We start from the raw sequence: 25,563 nt of genomic DNA on the forward strand, positions 1-25,563 counted from the left end.
ACAGAACTTACATTTCTTTTGTGGTACGTACCTAACTCTTGGATAGCCAATAATTTCCCAAAAGAAAAAAAAAAATCTGATCCTTAGAGTAATGTTTTCTTATTATTATTATTTAGAAGGAAGTAAAGTAGTCTAGCTAAACAGAAAATTCTACTTTTAGTAATCTTCTCTTTCTGGATTGCTTATGCAAGTCAGGATCTTGCAAAGTCAGTTCAAGAAAATAATTTGTTAAGTTATAATTGACCATTGTTGGGTTCCAATTTTTAAATTATGAGTAGAAAGTAAGCAAAATAATATACTTATTTCTTAACTGTTTGATATATTTTTAAAGCTGCAACAAAACTTATGAAACATCTAAAATTATGCCAACATTTGAAATATCAGATTATCTTAAAGTGATGTATACTAAGAATATATATATAAAATCCCACACTATAAGCAGGAGTTGAGCTCTTCCCCAAGAATGATCTTAAACAGCAACTGAAAAAGAACTTTTAAGACGTACCACTTTTTAAAGTGCAACTGCACAGCCTCATTTCAAATCAGTATGTTTGTAGAATTTTAGACAAAAATCTAGACTTTCTCCAGCTTGCTCGTTTTCTGAACAAAATCACACATACCTGCTGATGCAGCCCAGCTCTCTGCAGCTCCAGGCTGCCATCCAGACCTCGGGCATCCGCTAGTAACACTTCAGCTTCTGTTATCCAGTGGGAGAGGTCATTGAGATCACAGTGGAACTGCCTCCAAGCTTCTGTTGCTCTATCAAAGCGACTGTTTGAAACAAAGTATTCAAAAATTACCCAAACCATTTTGGTGAAAAGGCTACAATTCCTAGCAGTGTGTAGAAACCTGCGTTGAAGCAGAAAGGCTGGTTAACCAAGTCCCAGTACCACAGGCTTCCTGACATAATAGCAGCCCATAGCACAGACCATCTTTAACTTCCAGCTGAAGGGAAAAACAGCAGCCCTAAGTAAACTTTTGTTTCTATCACTTAAAATATAAACATTGATTAGCTGAACCAAATTCCTCTGTAAAATCCTTTTTTTTTTTTTTTTGCTTTACTATGAAATGGTTCAGATATCAGATGGTGTGGAATGTGAAATATGATTGATTGCTATGGGGTTTTTTTATCATTATTATTCAGAAAGCATGGGGTACTGGTGCCTGAAATTTAATAAGTGAAGGTGATTTTGATTATATAGAACTGACTGTATTACCAGTGGGCCTGCAGAAGTAAGTTTTCTACAATTTAATCACACAGTAATTTACCAGGCATTTCATTATTATTAGCATCTTTACAGCCTCAAATTAATGTGTAGCTTAACATGAAGGGCAACAATTTCTAGCATGGAACAGGCTGAATTATCACAGTCAGAAGGCTGCTTTTAACTACAATGAGAGTTCTAGTATGTTAACAAACTAACAAAACCAGCCCTATTTACTTTATAATGCTAACACAGAGTTAGCAATCAACAAATAGAAAACAAGCTACTTTTTGCCTTTCTGACATTGTTTTCTTATTCAACATGCAGCTCTGGGGCAAAGTCCATGACAGGAGCAGCACTGTTACAAACAGCTTAACAGAGCATTAAGCCCATACATACACACACACAGGCATTTCACTTTACACATACGATCAAGGTAAACTGAACTCCATTTAGTTGAACAATTCGAAGTTTAGATAAATAGAGTTTAATTCAACTTGTGCTTGGCTACATCAGAGCTTTTATTAAAGGTTTAACTACTTAGCTGGTGCTCAATCACAAAATCATTACTACCTCTGAAAACTAAATCCATTTTATGCCACAGACTTCAGCTGCTGTTTTTCCTAACCCTGTCAGAATCTCCACCCACTCCAGAAACAGGAAAAAAAAAAAGCCAAAGACTGAGAAGATAGTCTTTTAGCCTTCTTGTTTATGCTTATGCCAACACCAGAAAGAGCAAGAATAACCTGGTTAAAAATTCTTCTTAGTAACAGAAACAGTACAAAAATACTAATGTCAAAATACAGCATTTTAATACTGATACTAATGGTGTCTTCATTAGTCAAAGTATAGCCTTCTATTAAAATTAAAATTGCAGCACTTAATATATTCAGGAAGCTACATACCATTTAGCTGAAACTGATAGTCCAGAAGTCCCTTTTGTATGAAAATCACAGCCAGTATTATTCTCATTAAGATTCACAGCTTTACTAGCTTTATGGAGTTGAAGATTAATTTGTATTCAGTGAACCAGCTGAAGAGGTAATCTCTTGCATTTTGCCAGCTAATCATAAACATTGAACTTACTCTTTGATACACTTCTCTTTTCCAATGGGAAGTTTCTGGTTAACCCTGGCTACTTAATGAAACCAAATTTAAGTTATAAATTAAATTAAACTCATACTTACAAAAGGAGAATATTAGTTAAAGCTTTTCAATTAAGTTACAGGATGGAAAAAAGGCATACCTAAACCTTAGCATGCATCATACCTATGACGACAACAAAATAGCTGCAGGCATATAAATACAGATGAGCACCAGATTCTGCAGCAGTGGTGTCCAAACCAGAACGTGACCACAGGCAGCCAGCAAGAGCACAGGAAGTGCTACCTACCTGGCACCACTGTTTGTTTTCAAATTAAAGAAAAAAAATAGACAGTGAAACAACAGTGCCTGCTGAATGTAAACCTTGATGTGTCACTGATTCAGTGGCACAAAATTTCTAGAAGTCTCTGCTTACACAATACTACCAACTGATTTTTATATTCCTACACACACACTAGTGCTCTGAGGTAAAAACATCAGCTTGTGTAAAACACACTCTTACAAAAAACAGTCTCTTCAAAGTACGCTACTGATGTTTGACATCAGATTTCTGGTGCTACAAAGCAAGTGAACATGGCTAGACATTACTCCATGCTCTACAGAACTTACTTATTAACTATTACCTGTATCATTATTAAACAGCAAATACTATAAAAGCAAATTAACTACAGTATGAGCCTTTGCATTTAAGTTTCATAAAATCTTTCTCAGACATTAAAAGCTTTTTCGCATAGCAGCAATCTCAGTGTCTATCGCTGTTCAGAGCGCGAGTACGTTCAGATTAGTGGTAACTTTCTGAACACATACTTTTATACTTCTACCAATTCCAACTTAAAATACCTTTCTGTCATGTTTTTCCAAGTTTGACTAAGTGGTATTGAGTTTGTTTTTAAGCATTTAAAGTTGATTTAGATAAGAAGGCATTTTCAGTTTAGAGCATCTTGTGTAAAGGCTGGGGAGGAATCAAAGCTTAGTTTAACTTCTCCCCCTGCCCCTTTTTGGCTTAAGTGAAAATACAGCTGTTTGATATTTGTAGAATGGAAATAGGAAATAAACTGCTCTTAAGCACCGACTTCAATATTCTCTTGTTCTTTCAACCACAGTGTTCTAATCTGGCCATCTCTTGTCTTCAATTACTTACAACAAAGATTACTGGCAACTATCATACCTGCTGCACTTTAAAGATCCCCATCCTTTCAAATTCTTTCCCTCCTTCAAAAGCATCATTTAATTCTTTGTTAAAAGATGTCTTAATATTTTTCTTCTAGAACTTTGCTTTGCAATACCTTTGCAAAACAAAAATTTTATGTCTTATCAACAAAATATTCTATTTTATAAAGCATAAAAGCACCCAAACTACAATTTGTGTGTTAACTGTTTCAACATTCACTAATTCTGGCAATTATCGTGTCATGCTAACATATTAAAGCAGGTTACTCTCAAATTCTATCTTTATCACTAGAATACATCTGTAAAATGCTTATATTCAAGTACTAGAATATTTACCACGTGGTCACAGAAACCAAGCATCTTTGACTTACCACTTACGATCGTTGTACATTCTATTTATTCTGTCCCATTCCGCATTCAGCTGGGTTAGCGCATCTCCTATTTGTATCGCCTCAGGTCCAGATGCTTCTAATATAACATCAGGCTGCTTCTCATGTATGACTGCAATTTGATCCCCAAGTTTATCCAAAGTGTCTTTTATGTTCTGCAAGCACAGTCATGACAAACCATGAGGAGACTCAACACCAGCAGGAGACAAAAAATTAACAAAGTAACAGATTAAATCAGTTTTAGCAACTCAACTGAATATATCACAACTCTAAGAATGTGTCGTTCTCAGGGTTTTTTTGACAAGGATGAAGTATTTTACATATCCAGTCTGTTCCTGAGGCAAAGGGGCACACCATATTTCTCAAAACAGCAGTATCTTCATTATTAAACAGATCTGTCCCTGGGTCATGAAGACATTGTACATATTCCTTACTCATATAAAAATATGAGACGCAAAACATAACTTTATTACACTTCACGTAATCTCCCATATGCACAGAACTGCAAAAGCATAAGCTACATAAAAGTTTTAAATTTAAATGACAAACTTAAAACAATCTATCTCAAACATCATTGAACTATGGTGTGAAAATACCTTTCAACCAGATGTTATTGCAAGACTGCCTTGGTATCTGGAGGACAAAGAGTCCATGTAAACAGTGCAATTTACTTATCATTTTAAATTTAAAACGGTAACACTTCCAAAAACACTATGCTCTGCCATTTGCTTCTTCTGAAAACAGCCTTAGAATATATAAAAACTTCAAAATCAAACTAGAGACCTGCACCAAATGAAAAAAAAGAAATGAAAGAATGAAAAAGAAAAGCATATACTCAGCTTAAAGAAAAGTAGGTTGGAAAAGTGGACTGAAATTCTTAAAAGCTTTTAAAGTACCTGTACACCAGCTGCAGAAACTGCTTATCTAGCTTTTGCCGAGAGGCAAAGCCTGACTGCATCAAATCTGGACTCCACTATGTTTCCTAAGGCACGCTGGTACATGTGAACTGCACCATACCACATGCAATTCCCAATTCCAATGGATGTTTTCTGTGGGAATCTCAGTATCATGCTTCTTTGTGTGATCAGAATTAACCAGGACACAGACTTCTACATACTTAGGTCACATGTAATAGCAGGATGCAGTACTTTCAAACACAATTCCTTCTTTCCCTTTTAAAGAAGGGCAAACCCTTAACTACTTCCTTATCATTAATCACACAGGTAAATCCACTGGGTGACAATGAGAAGTGGGAGCTTAAAACTGAACATATTTATGCTTTGCTAATCAGAACTGGTACCGTTATCTTGTGGCCTCGTATATGGCTTCATACAAAAGTCAAGAATCTCCTTTTCTCACTCTTCCTATGTGAGCAATTGTTTTCATATGACACAGAGAACAGCAACTATATTAAGGAGACCAAGCAGGAACATAAGGAGATTGGCTTTTTCTCTACATATTATGTAGACTGCATGATGAAAACCATATTTTCTCCAACAAAAGAAGTTAAACTCTCCTCCCCTAACCCCTCCCCCAGCTCCTACACCATTCCACTTTGTATCCAGGTTCTGCATAAAAGGAAAAATTAGCCACAAAACTATTTGTTATTTAATTTCCAGTTTATATTGATCTAGTATATATGGGGCAAAAAAACCAAATACAGCTACACAGTCACTAAGGTGGTCTTTTTTTTTCTGCTACTCCCTTCTCCTCTCTGAACCTAATGCGTAAGGCATGGAGTACCTTCAGTGCATCTTCCTGAGTTGAAAAATCCTCATAGATGCCAGTATTTAGCTCTGGTGCATTCAGCAGTAGTTCAACATCAGCCATGGCCAGCAAGACTTTGTTGATTTCAACCAAGTATTCAGCCGAAAAAGTCAAGGTCCTAACCCCTGTGGCAAAGGGGCCTTTTAACCTCTGCTGGACAGGAACTGCCTAAAACCAAAAAAGTTCATTTTACATTTCAAAGAACAAGCAGTTTTGTGAAAAAATCCTAAATCAGTAGACTATATTCAGAGTACGTACTTTTACATTTAAAGACAAAACAGGCATTTCTAGCAAATTACATAAATTCAGAAAGCTGCAAGTCCTGCAGAGAGTTGTTTCTATGTTTATTTTAAACAGTTAGAAAACGGTAGATATCATGCTTCACAATGATCCTGTATTATTCTCTATTAAAACTCTGGGGAGTGGGAAGGGCACTGCTGTTTCTCTCACCTTGATCCTTGCTGTTTCCAGAAATTACACTTCTTAATCAAGCTTGTATCTATTTGTAATTACAATCCACTGTCTACTTCCTTCATCATCAAGGACTCCCAGAATTTACCAATTTACTGAAGCACACTTTTTTCCCCTCTCCACATTCTTTTCAGTAAGCACCTCATTTCCCAATCATTTTTTAGATAAATTAGTGCTCCACCAGTATCACAGTATGTTTTTTGCAGCAATAAGAGATACTAACTCCTCAAGAACTTGGCAGTTGTTACCTGCTCTGGCTGTAAGACCAAGCTACCTAGCCAAGTACCGTGTTAGCAGGTAAGAAAGCAAGAACAGTAATTTAATTGAGCTTTTTCTTGGATTATAAATGATGGCCTGGACCTGAAGCATTAGGAAGCCAGCTACAAGAGGCTATACTCTGCCATGCCTGGCAAAGGTAGCAGAGGCAGGTGAAGCAGATAGCCCAAAGACTGAGAACAGCTTTTAGCTGTAAAGTTTTCTTGTCCAACAGGATTCTGTTACCACCTCTGAAAACAGCCCAGTTCTTTAAAATCAACAATGGAAAAATAAACCCACCTCCAACTACTGAAGAATTCATGCAACTTCTAAGCCACCATCCTGTACTCAGGGAATTTGAGTCAAGCAAGACAGAGACACAGGCACTCAACTGTATGAGTTACTAGCGGCTGAAAACACTTAAGAGTGTGAAGAATAAATTTATGTTCACAGCTATTTCAGCCAGTGAATTTTACTTTGCAATTAGTCTGGGCTGGGTGCACACATGCAAATCACTAGCACAGCTGACAACCAGTAAAATATCAAGCCCCACTAACTAAGTTGTTTGCAAACACCTGTCTGTATGCTCCTCCTCCACATGTTTCTGATCATTTCAAATATGTCACTCAAATTAACTGGAATCTAACATATGCAGCACATGTAGTGCAAAAGGAAAAAGACCGCAGCAGTGAAGGTATGTTCACGTATTCAACATTCGGGATTTTTTCTCATGCACTGAATGGTCCTAAGGATTTTATGTCCTTTTTGTTTGGTTTGGGGGTTTTATGCTTTGTTTTTTTAAAGTACATAGCCAGCCCTGTACTGAAACTGGGGACACAGTTGTACTTCCAGAAGACCTTTATCACCAAATATGGTATGCTTTCAGTCATTATTGTGCATCAAAGCAATGTCATGCACAGTCACATAAGTGTAAGTTTAATCTACTGAAAACAAGTATTACAGACTAGCATCATAAAAATGCTCAGCATTGCTTTTGATTCAGTAACAGTACAGTAAGCACACACAACAGTAAAAACCATGAACTACTTCATATGCTTGAGCTACAAATCCAGCATCTTGGTCCCTGGTGCTTCTCAAACACATTTTCTTGAAGATCTGTATATATTTTGTCAGCTTCCATCACTGAAATTTGGAGCAAAACCCAGGGCTTAGACAGGGGTAAGATTTCCTGTGGAAGGAGGGGCACCAGCTCCAAAAGGAATCAGACAAAGGTTGTACAACTCAAAGTATCTTTTCCCCAGCAATGTGGAACAAGCCAGGGTTTGAACAAACACGCGGATGCCTGCTGCAGCACAGCAGCCCCAGAATCTAGATTTCACCCAAACAAATAGGTCACTGGATTTTATTATCTTTCTACTTCACACACACTGCTTTATCTCCTATTAGAAAAAACTTGCACAAGATTTAGAACAGCATCTGTTGGCATGCAGCAAACTTCTTCTCCACTTGTCAATGCTGACATATAGCGAAACTTTCTGGTTCCCCAGTAGCAACATCCTGGGGCCAGGTTGCTGCTCTTCTGCAAATCAGTGAATTCCTGGTGATGTTCTTGCAGAGCACACCCCATCACTAATCTCTTCCAGCTACCTTCCACCACTGAGATGATGTTTCCTCTTTTTACAACTCTCCTTCTTAAAGGTGAACCATATGTGTTACAAACATTAGTGCTTTACTACAACCGAGTTTTAATTGTTCAGCTGTTCTCTACCTTGCATTGCAGACTGGCAGCTTCTACAATGAAGCATAATTACTAAAAAAATGGTAAAGCAGAAGTTTGGCATAACCATCTCACACAAATCAAACACCTCAATGTCACAGCAGCTGGTTTTTAGGGTTTCAATTGTTGGGGGTTTTGTCAGTCAAGAAAAAAACAATCCCAAACCAGGCAATCAAACTCTTAAGCACCCACAAATAAAAAGATAATCAAAGGTTATTTAGGAGGAGATCTCACTGGATGACTCAATAGCCCTTTTCTACTTTAATTTCAGTGGTGATAGAGAATGTTGATTAAATTTGATCTCTCTTTAAATACAAGAAAAAGCGAAGGACTGGGGGAAAAAGGATGAATACTCAGTTACGAGTGTACATTCTATAAACAAGGCCTCTTGATGAGAGCTGCTAAAAATAATTGTAATTTAGTGATCAAATAGAAATTTGCTTCCTCCTATACTTAGCATCCAGTTCAACCTGCAATTCGGAGTTCAGTTTCAGATATTCTTCTCCTTTTACACAAAACCTACCAAAGATTCAACTCAAGGAGATGCTCTGACTTACTTCCAAATGGATTTTGGAAAACATTGCCCAAGAATTTGACATAAAATTAAATAATTTACCTTGCACATTTAACTACATAAACATTTTAACCAAAAGTGCTTACCCAGTCTAATCTGAGATTACCACACATTAGTTACCTTTGCAAATAAATACCCTTTTGATTAGAAATTCTCACTTTTCAACCATTCCTTGCCACTTCTCTCTCACATTCAAAATATAGTATAGCCAGCTTTCTAGAAAAAGGTTTTCCAAAGCTAAACATCTCATGTCCATTTTACTTCTTCTGGGTTAAATAATGAACTCAGTAAGCAACATATTTGTGGGCAATGTAACCTATAGTTCATATTTAAGTAATTCAGAACCTTCCTCAGTAGGCAAGCAAACATGTTTTCTTTATTACAGGAATAATATTTTAAAAGCCTTCAAGATGGTATCTGTGTTTCAGTTTATAGGAAAAACTGCCCTGTGCCCGCAACAGCAAACTCACCATCTGCAAAGTTATTATCACTTCAAAACAATTTTCTAAAACCTGGAAAAATCTCTCAGGAACTTTAGTCAACTAATTACCTCTGCAATTTAACGTTTAATTTTTCCATTCCCTCATTCTGAGCCAAATCAGAATAGAGCAACTTAAATCAATACTAAAGCAAGGTTAGAGAAGAAGAAACTCAAGGAGATGCAAGCTTCCATTGCAGGCTTTTCTAGCTTAGGATCTGTGGCAAAACAAAGGTTATTCAAGAAGTACCTGCTATGCAGAAGGGTTACAAATATTTCAGAGACACTTAACTCCATAATCCCTAGAAGCATACAGGATGGGGAATATTTACAATCCAGCTACTTCCAGCAAATAAATATATAGATATATATGACCTTCAAGCACCATATGTAAGTCCTCTCCTCCACACTCATTTACAAAAACATAAATAACATATTATTTAAAGCCATAACTGAAGTCTACTCCCCATCTCGGCATCTGAAATCTTTTTTCTCCTCCTCTTTCCTGTTTGTTCATTTTAAACACTGGCTTCTCTTCCTCTGCTCACTGCACCTTTATTACATCAAGCTGAGGGGGTGCACATAGATGATAAAAACTGGGGAGGGGAAGTTTCTGTTGCAGAATTTTAGCATTAAGGTTCCCCCTGGTGCTGAGGATAATTCAAATCTGATGGCTCCAAAAAAATTCTGGAGCAACTGTGGTCATCTAAAATGATGGTGTGTGGGAACACTATTTCTCCTTTTAGAAATGGTATTTTTGTTTCCATTTTTGGTCTTCAAGATCAATTAGTAAAGCAGGTGAAAGACCAAGCCATAAATGTAAAATAAGGCCACTTGAGGCAGGCCAGCTCACCACTCAAATAGCAGAAAGCTGGATGTACAAACACACGAAGCAAAAGCAGCAGTTTCCAAGTTTCACAGCAGTAATGAAAATTGCTGTGGTCCCTTTCTGAAATTCAAGCTGACTCAGCCAGACTTAGAAACTACATCTGGAACTATAAGGATATTTTTTACACAGCTTAACTAATGCTGAGCAAAGGTAACATTTCTCCATCAATAGTTTACTGTAATTGCTATGGTAATCCATATTTACATGATATTCTGCATTCAGCATCCAGATACCAAAAATGCAGTAATCCAGGAATGTATCCAGCGGTGCCAGGGATTAGCTGCAGTATATCCTTAAAGAAAGGCCTTTATAGGAGGCAAAGGATCTTCCCTAGATAAGACCAGCCAAACTGCAGTGAGACTGACAGCAACAAGGAAGATCAGTGTGTGGCACAACTGGACTTCTCCCATCAGCAAAGAAACCATCCAGGGGCACCCTTCTTAATACAGTAGTTGATTCACTCAAAGCAGCTGATGGTCAAACAGAAAAAGTGAATAATGTTGGTTTACTTCAAATGTGTATGGATCTCCATTTCATTCAAGCAAATTCCCTCACATCAGTCATGTCCCAAGGAGCTTACATGCAAGTACCACAACACACCAGGAGTGACTGCTGGGGACCCAACAAAGCAGTCAGATGTCAGACAGTTAAACAGATGTTGGGGCCATCTTTGCTGCCCAGCTCTGCATGGGAGGTTTATATTTGAAAAAGCCTCTCTAAAGAGAAACAGATTTAAAAGGTTTACTTTCATAGCTAATACTGCATGACCAAGGAGAGCAGAAGAGCAGACCGTCTGCCATTCCTTCACAGATGTCACAGGCCAGAAGCCAGACAGCACTACAGCTCCGAACGAAGAGCACCACATTATGATTTTGTGGTGTGAGTCTCATAGGGAATTAGAGCACTTTACCCCTGCTTCCAAGTTAATTGGTGCTGGGTTAAAAAGTTACAGAGCAGTCAAAAAGTGATTGATTAGTTTTAATTATGAAGCTTCATACCCAGCAGCTGACAAGTACTTGACAGATTGCCTAGCCCCCAAGCTTGTCCAAGAAATTACTTACTGCTTCACAAGGTTCCTCACTGTTATTGCCTAAAATATTAATGTAATTATTGAGCAGCCAAAGTGGTTTGAATGATGAAAAGGAGGAAAAAAAAATTAAAACAAACAAACAAAAAAAACCCCAACAATAATAAACTTTCCAAACAACAAAATTACAAACATCACCACAAAAACCCACATACAACCACCATACCACAAAAAAAAACCCAAGCCAAAAACAAAAACACCAACAAGAAACCCCACAAAAAACACTGAAAGTATCTGTAGTCTCAACAATAAAGACATAAAGACATACAGCTGTCTAGGCACTAAAATTTATCAGACCCTGACATCCTATTAAATCAGTTGTAAAACTGTCAAGAACTATACGCATACATTATTAGAAATACTTCAACCTTTGTCATTTTTATTAATCTTCATTGTGTACAGTAATATCAATCACGAGGGTAGTTATCACTCCCTAAGCACCCAGGGCTGTGAAAGGCAGCACCAGAGAAGTTAAAAAAATTGAGACCACAGGATGCAGAGGCACTGAGTTTAAGCTTCAAACAAGGCCTTTATCATACCTGCACCAAGCAGACATTGAATCAGGTTGGTGATTCCATTTGATACCCTGTTTGAGACAGGGTATCAGAAGGAGCAAAGCATAATCCCCATGAGCAAGACTAACAAGAGAAACTGTCCTGAGTCAACCACACTGTCCAGATCACATTCTAAAACTTGGGCCTGATGGCTGGGACATTCTGGACCTGTGATGACTATGGAGAAATCCCAAACTAGTACACATGGATAATTTCCTAATGAAAAATGAATCCTGACAGTTTGAAAACTCTTGTCTCCAAGTAGATATCAAAGAGCCATAAGACCCTAATGTATGAATCTCTAAAGCTCACAGTGTTCACTGTTTGCTCTTAAAAAAGTTTCATTTACCTGTAGTTTTTGTTCATCTTCCGCACCTTGCAGCCCTGGCAGACGGTGCTCAGCCTCATCCAGCCACTTCATTAGACTGTCATGTTCCTTCTTATACTGGGAGAACACCGGAGCGAGTTCCACCACCTGCCTCCTTTGAAATGGTCTGCACTCCTACAGTTCAGTGCATTAGGAAAATACAGTGTAAGAAGGACAGAGTGAACAGAATAAATCTTATTTATTTGGGAAAAAAAAAAAACAACAAAAAAATACTCAAGGAATCCATTTGAAGAAGCAAATCACAAAATAGCAATAGCAGCCTTATTTTTTAAATAGCTATACTCTATTTATCTGCACAGACATGTAATCAAAGGCAGCCTGAGGGTCCTACCCTGCCTTTGACCTACATACACCTCACTTGACCATCTCTAATATGATTAAAACTAAATGAGCTAAAAGCAGTATAAGAATACAGATGCCCATTGCTCTACACAGAAAAATTTTTGGTATGGCATGTGTATGAAAGCACCACAACATTCTAGAGTCCACAATTGCTGATAATAGCCTGTATAGGAAGTAAGAGAAGTCTTCACACAAACCTCAGCTGAGAACTCAATGAATATATTTGTGTACACATGTCTATGTAATCACTCTTTACACAGCAAGTAAAGCAAATGCCCAACTGTCTGCACCTATCTGTGTAAATAAGTTTAGCGTGGCCCTTTGTGAAGCTGCGAAAAGGACTTTAAAAATCAAAACCACTCCCCTAAAACTTTGGAATGACAAAATTCATACTCTGGAATTGCAAAGATTCAGAGTCACACTGCTTGTACACCCAATTTAGCTCTTTTCCAGAGAATCTAATACACTAAAAAATCATAACCAGGTTGCAAGTGGGATGACAAAGTGACAAATGCATAGAGCTTTAACTATAGTTACTATCGTGCTCATACCTGCAAACTCTTGTACTTTTTCTGCAGAAGCAACAGCTGTATGCGGATCTTCTCTCTCTTATGGTCCTCCATAGGCTGCTGTAACAACTGCCCTCCTCTCTGCAAAACTTCTTCAATCTGAGCTCTTTCTTGATCCAACTAAAATGACACGATTCTGTATTATCTAGAGAAAGCTCAGCTACAGTTTCCAAAATGAATTTATTACCTGCTCAGATACTAACAGCAAAGTACCAAACTATTCTTTATTATCCAAATATGAGTCAAAAAAATCAGGCAAAGATTCTCCACCACAACTACCGAATCCTAAAATCCAACTTGGTTGTTCCATAAACTTCATATAGAGATGCCCCACAAGAAGCTCAGTCAATAAGCCAGCAGTGGGCAGCCACAGCAAGAGGGTGCTATGACTTCAGCTCCATTTTTCTAAACATTCCTTGACAACAACAAGCAAGCTCAGAGCAGAAAAGCAAGAAAGGGAAAACATAATATAAAAACAGCACAAAGGGAAGCATATGTTCTATAACAATAGGTCCTTCCATAGAGACCAGATGCGAACAAAAGTAAAACAATTTTATACTGGTGAATAGCAGAGACTAGTTAAGAATCTAGGAAAAGTCAAAAAAAAGTCCAATTTTGTTCCAGGTTTTTATTTGGACTTGCTATAAGCCATATTACAACATTCTTACTTGTACCTCATCTCACAAGCATCCACTGACCTGACCTATGAACAGTGATTCAATATGACATACCAGTTTAAATTTAAAGGGAACAAAAAAAAAATCTAAATAAATAGTAAGAGTCTTAAGCTGCATTAAGTAATCATTTCAACATAAGTTCAGATAGTTAGATATGAAGAAATAAGGAAGGGGAAAAAAAAGAAAAAAAAAAAAGGTTTGCACCTATTATTTTTACAGAAAGGATTCCTTATAAAAAACAACTTTGAGTAGAAGAGAGAAGATAAATGAAAATCTAAGTTCACTACCTGAATTATAAAAAAAACATGATGAAAATGCACACTGAAGCACGACTAGTTATTCTCAGTGCACCAAGCAAGAGGCAGCAGCTATGGAAGAACTATGGGAAAATTGTGCAGTGTTTCCAACAACCTAGTAATTCCTTTCAGTTTTCTATTCCTGTTTCAAAAACATTTTCTCCGAGGAATTCCCACTCAGTCTAGAGGAATGTAACATGTGGACAAAATAGAAAGGGAGTTAGCTCACAAACCTTTTCATCTTCCCCACTCAATTCCAAATGCTTTTCCACAACTTTTAACATATTCTGTATGTCACTCTCAAATTTTTCCAGGTCTGGAAAAGCTACTCTGACTTCGCGGGGCTCTGATGTGACAGGAAGTCGTTCTTGTCCAACAAGCATCTGCAAAGCAAAATAAAACTTCCTTCAGGCTGGAAATTTTGTCTGAGCTGTCACACAGTTTAATGATTTGAACCAATTCTCCATGAACAGGCATAACAGTTTGTAGGACCAGCAGATATCAGCATTAAGAAGAAATTGTAAGTTTTTATTCTAACACTGAGAGATACTTTGGACATAGTGTTGATAGGTATTACTAAGCTTCCACCTTCAAACTTCCATCTCAGCATTCGAGTCTCAAACAAAAAAACCTCTAATCACATTAGTTTATGGTGGTGTTCACATAAATATGTACCGGAACATACACATTTTCCTGAATCTTTATAACACAGTTATTAGTACATTTTCCCTTGCAACTTAAGTAATCCCCTGTTACACAGATAAAAAAAGCAGCTGGTCTAAAATCAGTCTGTCAATTTTCACATATAAATATCTACACTTAGAAGAGATTTAAAAGCAGTGAAGTGCTGTTCTAACACAAAGATCTATCCCCTAAAGCTATTTGCCATCATTTTGGCATAGACACATCCCCTCCCTCCCCCAGCATGATCTGGGGCTCACTCATCCTCACCTTGGCACTTTTGATGTGCTGAGAGACCTTCTCAAAGTTCCGGTTCAGTTCTGCCAGTTTGGGTTCAACCAGTTCACGGCATGACACCCCCCTACCGTTCATCAGGATAATAGCCTGATCACGCACATTATCCACCCGAAGACTAACATCATCCAATTCAGATGTTAAGCGCTAAGAAGTGAAAGAAAATGCAAATGGTTAGCCTAGGAAAGGTATATATATATATAAAAAAGAGGCAACAAACCTGACTTGATGTCATTTACAACCCACAAGTGGTTACTTGACAGTAGCATTTCCTACCTTCACAGTTTCCTCCTTTTTGCTTGCTGACTTTTTCTCAATTTCATCCAGCAAGGCTTCAGCCTGATACAACCAGGTACTTATGTGGGCAACATTTTCATCAAATATTTCCAGCTGGCTCTGATGATTCTGGAAAAAGATTTAAAAAATACATCAATGTGAGAAACTCTAAAAGATCCACATATCCACAAAAACCCCCAACAACAAACCCTGCCAGAACCACTACTATAAGTAAAAAGGAGATCAATGGAATAAAGTGTTATGCATACACCTTGGAAAGGAACACCAAAAATTAGATTATACCTTTCACCTTCAATAAGTATTTACATGAATTCAATTTTCTTTCTAGATCCTTTGATGATATTGTTCCTAACTCACAAAAAGGGAAACAGAAATAGCTGAGGTGGTTTGTTCAACTAAAGACAGACAACGTACTACAACATTACAGCCAGACCACATCTCAGCTGAGAAAAAAGCCCATCATCTTTTCAATTATCACTAGGAGATACAACATTATGCGTTATGTGCAGTTGCTGTTGCATTGATTTTTTTTTAGTTGAAAGGAGGTTACACCAAAACCTACAAGTTATAACAGTCTAGTTTTGATATGTTACCAATTACACTAAAATATTTCTTCCTCTTAAGAAAAAATCACCACACTGTAGACAAGTTAATTAGGTCTGCTTTCATATGCAGTCAGAAATTATAACTTTAGGTGCCAGAGACAGAAATAACACATTATTCTGTGTGACAAAACAACACTATCAGATTCAGAGAAGTACCATCTTGCTTAAGCAGATCTTCTTACTCCAGAAAGGGTAGCTAAGTTTTGATCTTTTAGAGTAACAAAACTAGGGGAGAGGAGGAAAGAGAGAGCAGCCCTAAGATTGCTCTCTACAAAAAGAAGAAACTTAAATCTTCACCTAGGGAAAGCACAATTTAACCTAAAAAGTCAGCACAAGGACAATACTCATCACTAGGCATGACCATAAGTTAGGAGGTTTTTAGTTGTGGATCATTCTTAGTGCATTTACAAATAAGGGTACACTACCTGACTACTAATGTGGACATCGTTGTGTTATGAAACAGACCTGCAATAAGACTGGATAGGACGCAGAGGGCTCATCATCTAGGTATGCACTAAAGTTTCCACAATTTCAGCCCATATCAGGGGCTTCTGAAGGTGGATTGTCATAACTAGCTGAATGACACAGAAATACTTTATCTATTTGAAAACATCAGTGTGGTACTAGCGCCAGTTGTAGACCGTTTCATGACCATTTAGCAAAACCTGCAGCTTTAGACTGTATAATACACTTAGTCTTCCATTTACTCAGCCAGAGCTGTTAGCCTCAACTCTGACTTGGCATACTCTTAAACACTTGCTGTTATGGGCTGTCTGAAAGAGCAATAGGCTGACAGAGAGTCCCAAGTGCTTTGCTGAGCACCACTAGTGAGTTACCAATTGTCCACTAAACAGCCACCATCTGGGTCTTGAGGAAATCTATCAGCACAAAAACACTGTTCATGCTGGAGCTGGCACAGAGGTTTCTTTCAGGCTGAATAAAGAGCAGCCTCATGGAAACCAATCCTTTGGGGCTAGTTCCTTTTGTTTTCTACTTACATTAATAAATCCATGAGCTATAGAAACTTACATGAAAAGAAGCTGGGCTCTAATTAACCTGTTATGAAACAAACAACACTTCATAAACTGTGGCTTTTTCCCCCATCATTTTAATCTGGCAGAATCAGCCACTACCAGTTAATGAGTAAACCCACTAACAGTTTCATGAATACTTGTATGGCCCACAACCTACTGAGTCTATGTGTGACAGTAGAGGCCCCCTTTCAGGATAATTTAGAAAGTTACCTCTATGCATTTGGGTAGCAAGAACTGTATTAAGAGCTAAATAACAAGTGGACACAAAAGGCTAGCACTATCAGTGTAGTGAAAGAGAACATGATAAAACATTAAACAGGGAAGAGGTACAAGGAGCTAAATCTGTAAGTAAGGACAGAAGATTTAAAATGTAATGTGATACACATAAAAGGCAGGGAGAAAGGAAAGAAAAATTAGAACAGATGTGTGAAAGGTGTTTACTAAGCATATGCTTAGTAATTCCATAGAACAGAAGAATTACACCATGAAGTGTAGGGAGAATAAGAACCCAGAAAACGAGTTCTAGCACTGAAGCCAGGAGAAAGGCAAAAGAGAAATAAAAAAGTTAAACCTAGTTTTATTCTCTACAACTAATGGAGTTATTCCCACCAGGTCAAATTAACTGTCTGCCTGGGATGTTTATTTAGTTTCATCACCCTCACATCCAGATTCTGCATTTTCATCTCCTAGACATTCAGCAATAGCTACTACCACCAAGCACAGAGCACCAATCAGCACATCTAACACACTTGCAAAATAGTTTGCCACCTTCCTCATTGTCTAAAGCCTCGATTCATCTCTCCCACCTAGAGTAACCAGATATCCATTCTATGTTCCTTTATGTCCATGAGGGACCATGGAAGCTTCACATCGTAGCTGAGACAAGTAAGAACTGCAATTGCTCTAAGGGTGTGGAGGGAGAACCACCCTGAATTTCTCTCCCACATGCGACGTACCAACAAGGTGTCACACCAGTCCTCGGTCCAGGTCCGAACTCTGCTCCAGCCAGCATTAAGGACGCACAGCTTCTCCTCCAGAGAAGTCTCACTCCCTTCCACCAGAGCCTGGAGTGCAGTGCAGCTTTCTGTGATGCTTTTCAGATCAGCTTTCCTCCTCTCCAGCTCCCTCAGCACATTCTGAAACAAGAGGAACCATTAACAATGCACACTACTCCAAATCACAAAATCAGAGACAGATTTTTACTTCCATAGGTAACAAACAGTATCATAGATGATCTCCACTGGAGGGGGGGGGGGGGGGGGGGGAAGCGCCCCCGGGGGGGGGGGGGGGGGGTGGTGGTAATCAAACCAAGCAGAATCATCTGCTGTTTATACTCACTCTATGTATTTAGTGATATCTTTTTTTGAGTGATCACACACAAGGCATGTAAGTGTCCTGAATAACTTAGCCTGAGATCTTTTTGTTTTGTTGTTTTACAGTATCTTTTCAGTTCCTTTTCATTATGTAGGTAAAGTAAATGCAGCATATCACAGGTCCAATTTTAAAAGGTTCTTTGCTGCACCGTCAAGCACCATAGAGAACGCAATTTTCAAGAGACACTTCAGTTTTCTCTCTTTTTCCATTAAAGTACTTTTACAGTTGTCAACAATGAGAAAAGTGGTAGGCCAATGTTCTCGTGAACCACCACCACCACCACCACTCATTACTGCAGACGTTCAATTCACTTGCTGCATATTACAGAAGCCCTATTGTTATATACCTATATGAAGATACGTAAATACATGTACCTTTAGCTCTAATATTTTTTCAGTCATCTCTGCTTCTAAATAGTTTTAATTTAAAAAAAAAAAAAACCAAAAAACAAACATTTTCTTTGAAAAAATGTGTAGTGACATACAAATCAACTGTGTCATCTATTAAATATCAGTATGTGATTTCCATGTGGAAAATAGCACCTCTTGCCATAAAAGATCAATAATATTATTACTGATAATATCTGGTTATTTAGAAAGCTCTTTGATGTCAGTGTACAGGGTAGGGAAGAATGTAGTTTATCACAACTAGCATCTGGAGCTTCTTGAACATCTTATTAGCTGTGAAGTAAATAATTTATTATATTATTGCAACTTCTTATGTTCAAAACAGAAACAAATACTCAAGTTACTACATCTTAAAATTGCCTCTAGAAAACCTTAAGGCAGGAAAGAAACTTCACATGCAACATAAAGGGCTCCTGGTGGCACAGCATAAGAGGTCATGAACTATCTCCATTGCATCCAAATGCATAGTAAGTATATTTCCATAAGTATTTGAAAGCTTATTTGGAAAGAAATCTCGGGAATACCACCACAGTAGAAGTATAATGATAATAATTGCTAATTCTGAGTGAAACAGATGAGAACAGGTTACAATTAGATGGTTTCACAATTTGGTAAGCTTTCAAGATTGTACACGGACTTATTCAAAAGTTAAAAAAGTGATAGAAAACTGTAAAGAATAGTATTACTGAACTACATCAACTGACATGTGTCGCTAACTCATACTATGTACACAAGTTTCTATAGTGTGAGAAAATGCATACTTTGCTTCAGGATAATTATAACATATTCACCTGCTTCCATGAACAGTTAAAATAAACAAATGAAAGAAAATAAGGCATTACAGGAGCTTTTTGGTTTGCAGCCATGATTATAAAGACAAAGCAGTTTCAATGAAAAGTTACAAGCTCAATGTTTCATTTAAAATGCCACTGAACTTAGTTTCCTCTACTAGTAAAATATTTGACCCTGCCCAAAATTATATTTGCTTATAGTTATTATACTTATGAACTGTGCTAGATACAGTAAATTGCTTAAATACCTATTAATACCAAACATTCAATAATATCTTTAATATTTCACTGACATGTACGTTTGAGGCAAGATGCCCGAGATGAAGCAGATCAGCCTCAGCATGGTACTGAAAATCATCTATCAGATCTTCTAAAATTTCATTATATAAGAAGTTTAGAACCAAGTTAGAGGGATTTAAATTAACAGCCACATCTAAATAGTATTGACATAATGTTAAGAATTTATTCTATACACATTTAGAGTGTGCTTACTTTGGCCCAGGCAATTTCTGAATCCAGGTCAGAAAGCAAGCTCTCTGAAGTGGACTTCTGCACCAGCTCAGCCTCAGTGGCAGCTAGCCACTCTGACAAAGAAGCAGCCTCTTTCTTCATTTTGCGTGCCAGCTGGGATGCTCTTTCAAGGTCTTGTTTTCCTTCTGTCACCTGCAAATAAAATAAAAAATTAAAAAAAAAAAAAAGAGAGAGAAAAAAAAGAAGAAAATGAAACGATTTTAAAAGATAACAGAAACCAAAAGTGCTAGCCAGCTGAAATATCCACCCAAATATATAAAATCCTTCCATTATAAGACTATCTCGCATTAGGGAAGGACCCTGAAAAGAAAAATCATTTATAAACATCTGCATGTTTCTATACAAAGCATAATATATAAAACAAGAATAATTCTAAATTAAGATAGACTAAAGGAGACAAAGTAACCCACATACCAACTTATTTATAGCTAGTAATAACCAAATTGATGTTTAAACTTTGTTTATTATTATTGTTTAACTGAAATTCAAGGGGAAATAGAATCCAGTCAGTCACACAGGTAAAATTCAGTTCTTTTATTTATTTTGATAGACCTGCTAGGAGAAAGCTGCAAAGAAAATTTCACTGAAAATCTAGTCTGCCCATGAAGACATCTCAGTAAAGTGAATATGAAATTTGGTGCTTGCTGCAGTATAATCAATTCAATTTCATACTGGCTACACAATTAGTCTGGTCAAACTAACACAGACTTGAGAATAAATCCAACCATAGCAGTCAGAATCAATTGACATTTCGAAAAAATGCCCTCTATCTCAGCTCACAAACCAAATCATAACATTAGTTTGCAAACAACTCTGCCCCTCAATCCTTTCCCAATTTCTTGTCTACATGCTTTCTGCATTATAAATGTACAGGTTCCACCAGACGACACACCTTCGTGAGCATTCTCCACTTTACAACAATAGAATTTCCTAGGGCCCATTTCAAGATTTTCCGACAGTGTGATCTGGCCACTTGCCTGCAGCTTAATTCACAGAGCACTGAAGAGGCACAATTCTGCTTGGATTTCTGCCTTAGTTTAGGTAGGAAAAGAATCTCAGATTTCCCCCTCCCCCCCATCCCTTAAGGGTTTAAGCATTTTTTAAACACTTTGATAAACTACAAAATTACTAAGAAAATTGTTCAAATCATATTTAATGCAGTTCATGTGAAATACATGTTTGCCTTCATTTTCTATTTTCATACCAACGGCAACCAGAATCACAAAATGGTTGGGGTTGGAAGGGACCTCTGGAGATCATCTAGGCCACCCCCACTGACCAAATCAGATTCACCTACAGCAGGTTGCACAGGATCCTGTACAGGTGGGTATTGAGTACCTGCAGAGAAGTACAATTCACAGCCTCTCTGGGCAACCCTTTCTACAATTAGAAATCATCATGACACCTCCTAAAAAAATTTACATCAACTATTTACATCTACTCAAACTTCTCATATGACAATCTGATAGCAAATTATTTTGCAGGCTATTTTACAGAGAAGGTACAACAGTGCTCAAAGACTTCAATGACTAGCAGACCAGCTTTGCTAGAATGATGAAAGACCTGTGAACCTTTCTTTCTTTGAGGCTACCTTCCCTTCAGGAACACACTGTGAGCACAGGGGTCTTGCACAACTGAAGGACTGTTATGCATGATCTTTGATCTCTCAACTGATTGGTCTTGATTATAGCAACTAGCCTATACAGAATCAGCTTCATAATCAAACTTATAAATGGCATCTGAGATCAAAACAACAAAGAAGGGAATTTATATGCAGACAAATGTTCATACATAATTTGGTTTTCTTACCTGTGCCCCCAAATCATTATAAAGAAATTTCAATGCTGTCAGCTGTTCATCCATCCCTTTGGGATTATCTGTCTGTTGTTTCTGTACAATTTGCCTTCCTGTCTTGATGACAGTTTCAACCTCCAGCTTCACCTCACTGAGGGTTTTATAGAGTTTCTAAAAACACAAATATGTATGTTAGTGATCAATTTGTAGTGCAGATTTTCTGACTTCGCTTCATTTGGGGACCTGACCCTGGCTGCACTTAAACTCCGAGCTATGGATTAAGAACAACATCTGCTCAGATTTCAAACTGTCGATATTTTATTCTAGTTTTAAGTTTCACCACCCAAGAAAGAGAATTATTCCAATAATTTAGCACTCCGTAAGATCACCACATGTGGTAAGGCTAACGCTGTGATCGTTACTTGATATTATGCGTAGTACTTGCTTTGTTTGAATATTGAACAAAAGCAAACTTGCCCGAGAAATGATACTTCTCCAGAACACAAGAATGAACTAGGGAAGGGAGTTTATAGAAACTCAGCTATCCCATCGTATCTGTGATCAACAATCCACTCCTCCTATGTCCACATTCTCACACAGCAGAATTAGGGGGTTTTAATTACCAATAGTTTTGTTGGTGTTTTGCAAAGAATTCTAACAGTTCTATCAGCACACTAAGCAAAATTTCCTCAGGAGAGAGTTTCAGCGAGAAGAATCTCACAAGAAAAAAAAACCAAACCCTCCCAAGCAGAAGTTAAGAACACTGCATACTTACCATGCACCTGTCTAGATGTGCCTGGATTACATCTGGGTCAGTATCCTTCACATCCAATACATGAAGTTCTGCTTTTACACCATCCAACACCCGCTTGCAATCCAACATGCGCTGCTCAAAATTGGCTGGTTTCTGGAAAAGCTGATACTTTGTAGATACTTCTCGGAGTTTTCTCTGTTTTAAGGAATATTATGTTAGCAGAATGTCTTAAATTAACATTGCATTTCAAAAAATAACATTTAAAGCATCTCCCCCCACAGTTCTAACTCACCTCTCACGCCACCACAAGTCAGTATACAGGCAACGCTATTTGCCAAGCCAAATTCTATCACCTATTCCTAATCTGCACGTGAGGTGCAAGAGAGCTATAATTCTGCATCATACACTTTGAAAATATCCATTCTACTAAAATACATAGACTTTCTGACTTCCAGCTGTAATCCCATGATACATATGAAATTTAAACTTCCTTATTCAATTCATGCAGTACTGCTTGTTTCCTAATGAAAGCATATACTATTTACTTCTGAGGCTCGGTTGACTGCACCAAGCAATTTACAAACTGACAACAGCAGTGCATAATTGAAAACCAGAAGCTCTTCACATTTAAGTTCTTAGTGTGACTCCCACTTTTACCTGCAAAGCATCCAGCTGAGTTCCACCACGGGGAGACCTGCATTCAGGAGAAGCAGGAGGGAAAGTGCGAGCACTTTTCTTGAGCTCCTCTAAGGTGGATTCATGAGCTGCAATCTCAGCTTGAATTTTCTGCCACATCATAGAAACAGGAAAAAAAATGTCACAAACTGCTTGTAGAGAAGGGAAGAGGAACTTGTCTACCACCTATCATCCACCAGAAGTAAATCCATTCTACAAAATTTAAACACTACGAGATTTTAAATGTTCTGGGTTTGGTGACAGCTTGCTAAACCGAAAACTGTTAAGACTGTTATTCAATACAACCTTCTTAAAACAGGAAACAAATCCAGATTACAAAAGATATCACCTAGCGCATCAGCACAGGACTGAAATGAAGCCTTCATGAATTACAAAGTCTAGGCTGAGCACTATCATGAGATATTTCAGAATGTTTTGTAGTGAAAAGCTATACTGGAATGAATACCTGAGCCTCCTGGGGCATCTGAAAAGCATCTACCCTGTCAGTCAGGTAAGATGTCAACTGTCTATCCAGCTCTGCTAAGTTTTCCTGCAGGACCTGCAATATGTGGTCGGTTTCTCTCATGGTCTGAAGCTGCTGTTCCAAGGCAATCTGCCGGCTCACCGCCTGAGTGGGACAGAAAGGTAAGACAAGATGAAGCAATAATTCAATAGGAATTACACTAAACTTTCTCCAGCCAAGGTGGGGGAGACCCAAAAAATCATATGCCAGGAGGACTGTCTAAAAAAAAAAAAAAAAAAAAAGAAAAATGCAAAAGTAAGCCCTAGAAGGCAACAATTTTTGAAGCCTGCTGTGATTCATACTAGTAACTGAAAGATAGTGGCATAGAAGTAGAGTTCTGCTGCTAGATATACAGGATAGTGAAGTACAGGAAGGGGACAACATAATAGATGGGGAATGAGAAGAATGTTTTCCTTCTGTTCCTTATTTCAGTGCAACTTCTTCCTAGCTATTTTAAAGAGTGAAAATATCACTTATGTTCCTTATTTTTACAGTTAGTGAGCAGCTCATCAGTATTTATGGCAGTAGGAAGGGAATATTACCCTCAGTTATTGCACTGTCCCCCCCTTCAGATTGGAATTTCCTTTTTGTCAAAATTACCTGGAAAAATACCAGGGGTTCCCCACAGTGCAAGGGTGTGCAAGTGTGCAAAACAAAACCTGACTCAAGTCGGGGAGAGAGAGACTGAAGAAAGCATCTTGCTATTAGGGCATTATTTCAAATTGAAAACAGCTGACAACACTGAAGGTTTTTCCTCTTTTCCTGTATTGCAGTCCTGCATCTATGAATTCAGCTAACTAATAGAAATCATTTCAGACCACTGAGCTGAAAAACCCAGACTACTTCAAACCCTGCCCCCAGATTCTTACCAAGTGACTCAATTCCTCATAGCGGGCATTGAAAGCCTCCAATTTTTCACTGATGATATCATCAAGAATCCCTCCATCAATCAGTGTCTGCCCAAGTTCCCGAATCTGGGTTCGATTATCAGCTGGATGACGCAGGACCGATTCCAGGGACTAATTAGCAGAAAAAATTTTAAAGGTCAAGACACTGAGTATTGCTGCATTTTCAGAAGTGGAAATCTGGCTGCATGCACTGAAGTTTTACACTTCAAATGTCTTGAGAGTTCTCTAAAAGCATGAATTAGTTATGGCTTAATCCACGATGGTACAAGGCAAATACAGTGGACATTTTCCTTTAAATAATTAAACTTCACAGCACTTCTCACCTATTCACATCATTTTATATTATAGTGATGGAAGGAATTAATCAATTTAAACAGCACAGGAGAGAACATACAGTTTTATCATGATACTAAGTATGGCAGAATCATGAGCAGCAAAATTCAGCTTTTTTTTTTTTTTTGGTAGAGGATCTTATAAATACTCATTCCATATTCAGAGTAGTATGTTCATTTAACTTGAAGAATTAGAATATTCAACACATAGAATGAACTAGGTTGGAAAAGACCTTCAAGGTCATCAAGTCCCAGGACTGCCAAGCCCACTTCTAACCATGTCACTAAGGGCATCATCTACACAGTCTCTGAACACTTCCATGGATGGTGATTCCACCCCTTTCCACATATTTCAGTCTATTGAAGTGTAGAACTAGATGTGTTGGGGAGGGTGGCACTGATCCATCCCAACACTCCCAGTCAGTTGCCAGCACCTGTAATACGTACTTGGAGTGATGTAGAGATATTAATAAGTGTTTGGAGTGATGTAGAGATATTTCAGCTGCTCCAGCCATTGAGTTGGCTTCATTTGGAGCTTGGCTCAGATGCCTCTGTACAAACACCCATACTATGAGAAAGAAATGAGGAATTAGAGATGTGTGCAAGGCTA

General features: G+C 37.9%; 1 protein-coding gene across 1 annotated transcript in view; it reads right to left on the bottom strand.

The window, feature by feature from the left end:
* The window catches only part of LOC104409230 (utrophin-like), a gene marked incomplete at both ends in the record, with an annotated part of 43,068 nt that extends 18,336 nt beyond the window's left edge, over nucleotides 1-24,732 (bottom strand). The window contains 15 exons of the mRNA XM_010019040.1: nucleotides 621-771; nucleotides 3,851-4,023; nucleotides 5,612-5,803; nucleotides 12,031-12,183; nucleotides 12,963-13,100; nucleotides 14,187-14,336; nucleotides 14,905-15,075; nucleotides 15,205-15,333; nucleotides 17,821-18,000; nucleotides 19,929-20,099; nucleotides 21,777-21,932; nucleotides 22,537-22,710; nucleotides 23,173-23,301; nucleotides 23,657-23,818; nucleotides 24,583-24,732. Of these exons, the coding sequence (XP_010017342.1) occupies nucleotides 621-771; nucleotides 3,851-4,023; nucleotides 5,612-5,803; nucleotides 12,031-12,183; nucleotides 12,963-13,100; nucleotides 14,187-14,336; nucleotides 14,905-15,075; nucleotides 15,205-15,333; nucleotides 17,821-18,000; nucleotides 19,929-20,099; nucleotides 21,777-21,932; nucleotides 22,537-22,710; nucleotides 23,173-23,301; nucleotides 23,657-23,818; nucleotides 24,583-24,732 (2,379 nt within the window). The remainder of the gene's footprint in view (nucleotides 1-620; nucleotides 772-3,850; nucleotides 4,024-5,611; nucleotides 5,804-12,030; nucleotides 12,184-12,962; nucleotides 13,101-14,186; nucleotides 14,337-14,904; nucleotides 15,076-15,204; nucleotides 15,334-17,820; nucleotides 18,001-19,928; nucleotides 20,100-21,776; nucleotides 21,933-22,536; nucleotides 22,711-23,172; nucleotides 23,302-23,656; nucleotides 23,819-24,582) is intronic.
* Between the last annotated feature and the right edge of the window lie 831 nt (nucleotides 24,733-25,563).

This window comes from Nestor notabilis, unplaced genomic scaffold (genome assembly GCF_000696875.1).
Source record: "Nestor notabilis isolate BGI_N333 unplaced genomic scaffold, ASM69687v1 scaffold12317, whole genome shotgun sequence".
Taxonomy (NCBI): Eukaryota; Metazoa; Chordata; class Aves; order Psittaciformes; family Psittacidae; genus Nestor; species Nestor notabilis.